The sequence below is a fragment of the Cyprinus carpio genome, chromosome B6 (genome assembly GCF_018340385.1).
Source record: "Cyprinus carpio isolate SPL01 chromosome B6, ASM1834038v1, whole genome shotgun sequence".
Classification (NCBI taxonomy): domain Eukaryota; kingdom Metazoa; phylum Chordata; class Actinopteri; order Cypriniformes; family Cyprinidae; genus Cyprinus; species Cyprinus carpio.
The window spans coordinates 9373985-9384248 of record NC_056602.1 but is presented as its reverse complement, the minus strand read 5'-3'; the positions used below and the strand labels follow the sequence as shown (position 1 = coordinate 9384248).

General features: G+C 35.2%; 1 protein-coding gene across 2 annotated transcripts; it reads right to left on the bottom strand.

Moving 5' to 3' along the window:
• Positions 1-1090: 1090 nt before the first annotated feature.
• Positions 1091-8365, bottom strand: LOC109109679 (aspartyl aminopeptidase-like). Of its 2 annotated transcripts, none has more exons than XM_042725607.1 (15): positions 8284-8365; positions 7908-7998; positions 7451-7539; positions 6614-6727; positions 6297-6422; positions 6041-6165; positions 5837-5921; positions 4578-4685; positions 4100-4177; positions 3904-3984; positions 3647-3807; positions 2593-2632; positions 2400-2501; positions 1800-1967; positions 1091-1394 (listed from the first exon to the last, which is right to left on the bottom strand). In XM_042725607.1, the coding sequence occupies exons 1-15, from the start codon at positions 8287-8289 to the stop codon at positions 1344-1346; spliced, it is 1425 nt and encodes a 474-aa protein (XP_042581541.1). In that variant the 5' UTR covers positions 8290-8365; the 3' UTR covers positions 1091-1343. The 2 variants fall into 2 exon arrangements, with proteins under 2 accessions (XP_042581541.1, XP_042581540.1); XM_042725606.1 differs by having other exon boundaries at positions 8224-8338.
• Positions 8366-10264: the final 1899 nt, after the last annotated feature.

Below are 10264 nucleotides of genomic sequence, written 5' to 3'. Positions count from 1 at the left end.
TCTGATTTTTCAAAAAGCATTTAAACATTTAGACTTGTTTTGTTTGTTATGTTTTTGGGAATTCACACTTCATAACATTTTACAAACTGAACTACTTTTGGCTTGTGATAAAAGAAAAAAAGGCCAAATTATCTGATATTTTATGATTTATTGAGCCTGAAACAGTCAGGAGGGGTCTGTAGGGGCCTTCTTTATAATATATTTTTCTTGTTTTATGGTGATCACACCGCATGACTCTTGGCAGAGAGAGAGAGAGAGAGAGAGAGAGAGAGAGAGAGAGAGAGAGAAAAAAGAAATAATTATGTCAACTCCAACTCAAGATTTACTTTTCAAAACATTAATTACCAACATTGTTCAGAATTTCTTCTTTTATACAGGTTTGGAATGACATGAGAGTGAATAAATGATTTTACTTTTTGGGTAACTTATCCACAATAAGCCACAAAAAAAAAAAAAAATCATACAGCAATAAACTACATTACTTTCTATTACATTCAATTGCTATTAAAACTAACTTTAAAATAATGGGGATAAATTATGTGTATAAAAATATAAATGTGAAAAAAAATATTAAACACAAATGTCTCAGGTTACGAAACTAACCATGGTTCCCTGAGAAGGGAATGAGACACTGCTTCCTCTAGGGGTTGCTATGGGGAAATGCCTCATCGTGACCCGTGTCTGAAGCATACATTGAAAAAACACCAACAAGTTGGCCGGCAACAGCCCCTGACGTCACTACCGGTGCGACTATAGATAAATAGGCACGAGGAGAACACTTCATTCACTTCTCCGTCTGAAGCTTGCATCCGAAGCATGGCAGGAAGCTACTCAGGGAACCATGGTTACATTCGTAACCTGAGACGTTCCCTTTCAAGGGAACTTCGAACTGCGTCCTCTTAGGCCGCCATGGTTAGGGGAGTGCAGGCCAGAATCATGGCGAGCACAGTAATGCAGTTATTTTGAGTAATACAGAAATTACGTCATAATGGCCATTATTGGTCTGGGGATTGGACTTCATGCTTACAAATTCAAGACACATGACATGCTCAGAAAATAGCATTAATGGAAAACATGAAAACAAGGCAACAAAGGTTTATTGGTTTTATTAACAACTTCAAATTTGAGTGTATGGCAACACTTCAAGTGCTACAGTATATGAGTCCACAAACTTTCCATGTTTCTCCAATTGATAAATTAATGGACATATGTAGACAAATAGACAGATGGCAATGATGGATACAATGAGAAAATGAATGAGAATGGAAAAAGTGATATTGATTTCCCTAGTAATGACATCCATGAATCCCATCTGTGTGGTTCTGGAGAATCCCTCTCGCAGTCTAGTCCACAGTTACTGTGCTTCTTACAAAGGGGAAGTGCTCAAAGAAGCCCTGCATATTACAACACAGTTAGAACAATCCAAAAAAGACTTGGTAAACATTCATAAGACAATTGTTAAAACAACAGTTCACCCAAACATTCACCCTCATGTTGTTTCCTTCTTCCAAGATACAAAAAATTATAATGAATGGAGTATGAGGCTTTAAAATTATTATTATGTGTGTTTCTTTTTAACACATTATTCACCAAAAACTCAATATTATTATTCTGATTCATGGCACTTCTTTGCCAACTTCTCCTGTGTTCCATGAAAGAAATCAAGTCATACAGATTTGAAATTACATTAGGAGAAATGACAAATTGAAAATAAAACAACATTTAATTTGTGCTCAAAATGCTTTACCTGTTTCTGATCAAAAATGACAGGCCTTTTAAAAAATTATTCGTAAATTTACCTTAAAGAGGGTGGTGGTCTGGAGAACTCCAGATGTGCAGCACATTTCACGAATGGAGTGCATGGCAAGTTGTGGTGCCCCGAGATCCAGGACTGGCATTCCTAAACGAGCTGCTAAAATCGGCCCAATTGTTGTTCCACATGGACTGTCATTCCTAACCATCACATCCTTAAAAAAAAAAAAAAAAAAGGAGTTTTCACTTGATGAGACACACCTCATGCCATTTCTAATATCAAGGTCCATTCCAATGTCAAGATTTTTACACCCTTTCTACACCATTCTGCTGCACTCTTCTGTTTATAAATCCCACACGGTCTTGTGATCAGCCTGGTGCTAGGAGCAGTGTTCATACATTTAGATGGTATGTCAGATCACATTCTCTTGACATACACAATCATCAACAAACACTCTAAATCTCTACCAACAAAAACAAACCATACAACATCCTTCTCTTAGATTTCACTTCAGAGCAGTGATACTAATTTTAACTTAGTTTATGAGGATCACTTTAATCCATTTATATGGCAGAAGATTCTTGGGAAGGACAGATGGTGAAGCAGGATGTAATGAAATATAAGGGAGAGCGAATGTTCTGCTTACCTGCAGAGGTACGCCCACTTTTCCAGCAATCTGTCGTAATATGGCAGCAGTTACATTAGTAGTGGCATAGCGCTGGTTACTGTTAAACTTTATGACTGGACCCTGATCCAGGACACACAATGTGAGAGATTTAGCTGATTGGGCTGTGCTAAGGTCTTCATGAATAGGAGGAATTATTGTGTGTGTTTGTTACCTTATGAAAAGCAGGCCTGTGGTTTTCCTCATGTTTCTCCCTGTAAAAAGAATGATACGTCATGTGTATATCATATCTCACAAAACAAAACATACAAATACTTGTATTTGTGGTTTATGAGGCGCAATGGCTTTTATACTGTATAAACTGTATTTTCTATCCCCCTACCCTAAACCTACCCCTCACAGAAAACCACTGCCAATTAAAATTTTGAAAAACACAGTTTAGTATGTTTTTAATCCATTTGCTTTATGGTCCATGGTCTTCATAAACCATGTTTACGTTTACGCACATTTGTGTCCTCATAATCCATATATTCAAGAACACACATAATGGCAACTTGGAGCAGAAAAAAATAAATTCCTGGTAAGTGATTGATATATATATTTTTTTGCACATATACATACAATATATTATTATATTATTATTATTATATATTCACATTACATATATGGACATACTACTGTTCAAAAGTTTAGGCTCTGAAAGTTTTTTTCTAATGTTTTTTTAAATAAGTCTCATATGCTTACCATTAAGTCTCTTAGACTGAATTTAATAAAAAAAAAAAATAAGGACAATTTTAATAAAATGTAAATAATATAATTTATTCTTGTGATAGCATATTACTGTCCTCATAAGATTCCTCAGAAATCATTCTCATTTGCTGATTTGGTGCTCAAGAATGCTGAAAACAATTGTACTGCTTAAAATGTTTGTGGAACCAGCAATACATTTGTTTCAGAAGTCCTTGGTAAACAGAAAGTTAAAAATAATTTATTTAAAATGGAATTAACAATGTAAAAGTCATTACGCTTAGTTTTGAACCATTCAATGCAAACCAAAAAAAATCTCACTTACGCCAAACTTTTAAATAGAAGCATATATATTTTCAGTGACGGGCAAATTATAAAAATGTATAAAATCTTTATAATTTTCCCATGACTGAAAATAATTCTTGATACTCCCAGGTCTTTCTCATGGCTGAGAAATTTGTTCATTATTAAAACAATACCACAAAATCTTTGTTGCTTAGTTGCCATAGTGACAGACTGACTGGTAGTTAGGGTGTGCAGCATGTGCCATGTCTGCACTGATCACGTAGGACAGTGGCACTGCCTCCTGAAAGGCGGTCAGATTATCAGGAGTCGAAGCTAGACGCTGCAGAATCAGCTCAGTCAGGTTAGATTGAGCTCCCTGAGCGCTCTCAGATCCCACCTATGAATAAATAAAAAAAATATATATTTGGGTGAGGAGACTAGAGAAAGATGGATTTAGAATCTACGTTTGCTCATAATTGCATTTTGGTCTCACCTCTTCGTTGTCATATAGAGTAACCATACGGATGTTTGGCTCTTTTGCTAGAGAATCAGGTGTGCTGGAGTCCATGAGAGCCTGGGAGAGAGGACATAATTATGTATTAATTATTCATCATCACTCCTCAGATCATTTCTGAGTGGGTGCGTGACTGAATATTTAATAAGATGTTGCTCTCTGTGTTCTGTCATACCGTGAGAGCACAGAAACAACTGTGCAGGTTGTCCAGACGAGGAGAGAAGATGAATTCTTCATAGACACCTCCTAGTGCCTGCAGAGCACAAAAACATGTCAAGACTCATGATAATCAGTTAAAAAGCCCTGGTGAGAACCCATAACTGCCACTCTGACAGTTATTTTATGTGTAAATCATATGGAAATGAGAGCTATTAGAGCTCTTATTCTTGTTCCTTCGAGATTCTCTAAAGTAATGTTTCATTTTGCCGGAAGTCCCACTCCCACCTTTAAAGGCTTTTCTTCAGTCGGGTAAAAATAACAGCAATCCTCTTTGCTGAGCACAAATGTACCCTGCATACTAATCCTCTTTATGTCAGCACAATTTTGTGCAAAACCTCAAAAAAAAAAAAAAAAAAAAAAAAAAGAAAGAAAGAGTAGAAAGCAAAACTGAAATCTTTTGGGTATTTCTCTAACATGAAGACAAAGCGACTTACGCCAGGCTGCGTGTCTGCCAGACAGAGCTCAAAGTCCAGTAAAGCATTTGGCTCGACCCCGAGCTGTCCACACAGCATCTTGACCAGCGGAAGGTGATGCTTCTCTGCCTGAACACAGCAAAATAATTGGAGAAGGGTTCATAAAATTGTATTTTACCTGGTAGCAACCATGTTTGAGCTTCCTCAAGCTCAAGGTTTGTTCTTACGTGTGGTGATCAATGTTTATTTGTGAACAAAAGCCTCAAATAAATCTGTTTATCATATACAGCAATCAAATCTTTTTAAAAGACTTGGAGCAAACTGTCAGATTCATTTGGATTACTTTTACGATGTCTTTATGAATTCTCTGAAGCTTGAAAGTTTTGATGGATCTTCATCTGTGTTTTGAATATAAGCAAGTTGTATGGGTTTGGAACGACATGAGGCTGAGTAAATATCTTTTTAATTATCCTTTTAATATTGGTGCATCCCTATTTTACAGTGTAATGCATTATGTTGCAGAATAAAGTGTAGTAAGATGGTCTTTATAAAACATCAGATTAATATCAGATGACAATCACAGTGTTAACATATTGGTTTTTGGTATCAGCCTAAAATTTCCTGATCAGTGCACCATCACCAATTAACATTTGGTTCCACAGAAAGCAAATGCATCAACTTTAAAGGGATAGCCCACTCAAAAATGAAAATTCTGTCATCAACTCACCCTCATGTCGTTCCAAACCCGTAAGACCTTTGTTCATTTTCGGAACACAATTTAAGATATTTCTGATAAAATCCAAGAGCTTTCTGACCCTGCATAGACAGCAACGCAACTACTACGTTCAAGACCAAAAACGTAATAAGGGCATCATTTAAATAGCCAATGTGACATCAGTGGTTCAACCGTAATTTTATGAAGCTACGAGAATACTATTTGTGTGCAAAGAAAACAAAAATAATGACTATATTCAATGATTTCTTGTTTTCCGGGTGTGTCTCTGTCTCAGGACAGTTGAACCACTGATGTCACATGGACTATTTTATCGATGTCCTTACTATGTTTCTGGCCTTGAATGTGGTAGTTGCATTGCTGTCTATGCGGAGTTGGAAAACTCTCAGATTTCATCAAAAATATCTTAATTTGTGTTCCAAATTTGTGTTTGGAACGACATGAGGGTGAGTAATTAATTACAGAATTTTAATTTTTGAGTGAACTAACCCTTTAATCAGACTTGTGTGGGTTTGTACACTTAAACCATGAATTTGTGTGATCTTACCACGCATGTCGCATTACAGGCATCTCCACAGGATGCAGATCCTGTTTCCAGTTCCTCCTGTATGGCAGTGGCAAGCAAAGGTGCTCTACAACAGACACACAAATACAGATTCACACTGATAAAATCAGCAGCATTCCAACATGATTAAACACATCTGTCTTGTTCCTCCAATCTGTCCTTTCCTATGCCTAAATACATGCTTACAGATGGTTTTCCTTGTTAGGTCCAAACGAGTCGTTAATGTCTCTCTGAAGGTGAATGGCCAGATGGGGGATCCTGAGGATGGGACGGGGAACATGAACCAGACGCTGCACCAGCTTGCCTTCACTCTGAATAAAAACATACAAATAGACAACACTGGTAAAAGTGAGTGTTATTCAAATATAACTAAAGATCACTAACAATGAAAGATTCAAAGGAACCTGGATATGTTTTACATTTCTGTATCATGGAGGCTTACCTTAACCATTACACGACCTGCGATGGTCAGGTCACGATCAAACCAAGTGTTCCATATCCCTCCTCCATAACACTCCACTCCTACCTGCAAGAAGCCTAACTTTGACTTCATGGAACGTGGCTTCACCTGAGAACACACGCACAAGAAATTAAGAATGATACCCGAATACATCCCTTACGAACGTTAATGTGGAATACAGTTATCTGACTGCTATAATGTAATTACTACACACAGCTACGGAATACTCAGAGAACTGATGATGTGTTTTATCTCTATCAAAGCCTTTTCACAGGGAATCTTGTGTCTATTCTTCTCACCCTCAGACATGGACTGTCTGTATGAGCCCCGATTATGGAAAAACCATTTCCAGGCTTGTAGAGACCGCCGACAGCAAAGGCAAAGATGGTGGAATAATTCCTGGTTACAAAATACTGGACAGAAAAAGATTACAGTGACTACAATGCAAAAATATTTAATACGAGTTGTTTCTCATTCTGTATAAAAAAAAAAAAAAAAACACAATAAGCTACCTATGGCCAAAGATATTTTATCGTTATTATTATAAAATGTACCTTTTTAAGTCAAACCTCCAGCTGTATAAAAGTATCAAGTATTACAATAATATACAAGTAATCGACACGACTTCATCAGTTAATGTTTTGTGATGTGAAAACTTGAGTGTTTGTGATAAACAAATCAATCATCACAATGCTTTTAACTTAAAACCAAGTCCTCAATCCATAATATTGCTTTCTCCAGAGAAAACTTTATCCCATCTGAATGAGGAGAGAAATATGTACAAATCAAGCACTGTGAAAATAGTCCAAAACAGTTCTAAATATGTTTGGATGTGAGAGGACAACAGGCGATTAACTTTTGCACTGGAGGATGCGTTATTATGGATTATGGTATTTTGTATAGAGGTGACCATTTAAAGTTAGAACAGCTTAATGATGGATTTTTTTTTTACAAACACACAGCTATTCAATTCACAAGATGCTAAGTGATGTATTGGAGTCATGTGGATTATTGTGATGTTTTTATCTATTGCAGAAAGTGATATACTGCTACATTTCTCCAAATCTCCAAAACTCATCGACATGTTGAATTTTCAGCTAATTCTAATTTTGAAGTTGAATGTAGTGCAGACTTACCTTACTGGCAGGTTTAATGTCCCAATGCTCAGCCTCCTTGAGCTCAGTAAAACCAGCCTTCAGCAGGCGAGATTTACACTCCTCCACCACTGAGAGACAAAGATGGAAGGAGGAAACGACATACTTAAGAAGATAACGTTAGATATACAAAGAGTTAACTTACAATTAAACTCATGCACATTCCACTACAATGCTGACATTACAAAGCCTGTGATATAGGGAAAAAGTGAAAGAACATTCGTTCAAAGTCTAGATCGAGATCAATATCTGGAGCTCTATCAGCCAGTGAAGAACAATGTCCAAGAGCCATATCGAATCAGACTGTTAAGCTAGTCAATCTTATTATCAACAAAGTGTAGCTTTAAAAAAAAAAAAAAAAAAAAAAGAGTGGAATTTATGTATTTCAATGCAATGTACATAGTCAATATACAGCATTTCAGTCCCATGTCATTCTTACCATGGTAAGGTGAAACTCCCTTATTCACAAAATTAAGAAATTCTTTGGCAGCAGCCTGCACAGCTTCTTTAGAGCTTTTCATGATGAAAGACTGTAAAACATACAAGAAACAATAAATGTAAGTGCAGACAGAGAAAGAAGTCAGTCATATGCACAGATACCATAAGTGACCGCGTGAAACCATCTGTATTCTTGTTTTGGAGATTTTTTTTATTATCATGCTTTAGGTAAGTTAGGCTAACTTATGTAATTTACATGACGCGAATATCTGATCAATTAAATACAAACGCAAGAAACACACATAATCGATACCTACATAACCAAACAACAACCCTTGTAGAATACTGGAAATCCCACACGAGGAAGACTTTCCTACCTGCATATATGAAGAAGTGGACTTTCACATTCAGGGCAAGAATGCAGGAAGCTATGGGGATTTACTGTTGTTTGGTAGCGGAAGAAGGCCCTCTAGAAAAAAAAAAAAAAAAAAAATTTATATTTAAAAAAAAAAAAAAAAAAAAAAAAAAAACATGAAATTTAAAAGAAAAAATAATAATAATAATAATAAATATATATATATATATATATATATATATATATATATATATATATATATATATATATATAAACTTTTTCATATTTTAGTGAAATGTTTAAACTTGTAAAATAAAATATGTAATAATAAATGGCAACTATTCAACCATTAAGATAAAAAATAAAAAAGTCTAGATGAAAGCCAAATCTAAACCACTCGTATTTAGGAAGAACAAGTAAATTAGCATAAAGTTTTTTTCATTGTAGAGTTAAGTGTTTCCTTCTGTTATTTTATATCTTCATGCAAGAAATCTTGTGATGTTTTAAATAATTCTGAGAGGATAATGTACCATGAATTTAAGGTTTAATCAATAGTTTTTTTCAGTGTAAAATCCTCAAATAAGTTCAGTAAACAATTGTTTTCATGCAATTCTTGACATCTGAAGCAGAACATATCCCCATTTATGATCCCAGTTCAAGTATTATTCAATAGTTTTGCATTCAAGACTTTTATTTTCCCAACATAATTTGAACAGGTGCTGGTGTGAAAGTAGAAACTGACAGAGCATCTTTGTAAGACATAATGAAAACAAAGTACAAGGTGATGTAGTAATTGTTGATCATGTCTTGACTTCTCATGGCTAGACAGTAAGATGTTTGATTTTGATCCTCATCAGTGTTGCAGCAAGTCGGCATGAACAATAAACAGCATTTTAAACCTCTCAAATAGATCTGAGAGGAATAATAAAAAGACTTTCAAGACATTGTTAAACATGTTTTTGTCTCATTTAGATATAATTTTGCCATTATTTAACAATTTACCACACTCCCCCAGAGACTACATTCACTATTAACAGCATTTATTCATAAGAACTATTGCAGGGTAACACATTTCTCACAAAATCAGCATCAGTATTAAAGGGATAGTCCACCCCAAAATGAAAATTTTGTCATTAATCACTTACCACCATGTCGTTCCAAACCCTTAAAAGCTCCGTTCATCTAGGTAACACAATTTAAGATATTTTGGATGAAAACCTGGAGGCTTGAGGTTGTCCCATAGACTGCCAAGTAAATAACAGTGTCAATGTCCATAAAAGGTATTAAAGTCGTCATCAGAATACTCCATCTGCCATCAGACGTGCAATCTGAGTAGGGTTGGGAATCGTTAGAAATTTTCCGGTTCCGGTTCCGATTCCGGTTCCATTAAAATCATTAAACAACTATTAAAAAAATAGTGGTAAGGAAAAATGCACAATACTCAAATACTCAATGCTCAATACTGTTTATTACTTACTGTCAACTTAATTTAAAGGTTGTCAATGTCAAAATTCAACATATATATTACAGTATACAAATTTTCTGGTTCCGATTCCATTTAAATAAACTATTATTATTGTTTTTACTATTTTACCTTCATTGAATGTAAGTAATGTTGAGTAATGCAAGTCCATCAATCAGCATGTGCTTCAAAGTTGATGTTTTTTACACTATCAATAACATTTAGCTTTTCAAGCAGGAATAAGGTTGGGTAAATAGTCCCTTGAGGGCTGAGACACTTGTTCATTTCCCTAAATTAATGAAATATACACTGTTATACTTATAACCATGTATACACACACTCCATAAAGCCCCTATTTTACAAATAATAATGCAGTCAGGAGATGCTGTGATGGAATGAGTGGTTTCCACATTTTTAAATATTTTCTATCACTTTGTTTATCACTCTTGAAATGACCTGTACACTAAATAATCTAACCGTCATACTTACATAACAATAGCAGTCTATTTATTTAGTGGTCCAAGTTAAAGTCAGTATGTAT

What these genes read in the sequence shown, in the direction of transcription:
- LOC109109679 (XM_042725606.1), bottom strand. Translation starts at nt 8,289, where the DNA reads ATGCAGGTAGGAAAGTCTTCCTCGTGTGGGATTTCCAGTATTCTACAA. An exon ending in CAGACAGTCCATGTCTGAGG is followed by an intron (nt 6,423 to 6,613) that starts GTGAGAAGAATA and finishes GTGTGTTCTCAG; the next exon opens with GTGAAGCCACGTTCCATGAA. An exon ending in TGGCAGACACGCAGCCTGGC is followed by an intron (nt 4,178 to 4,577) that starts GTAAGTCGCTTT and finishes TGTGCTCTGCAG; the next exon opens with GCACTAGGAGGTGTCTATGA.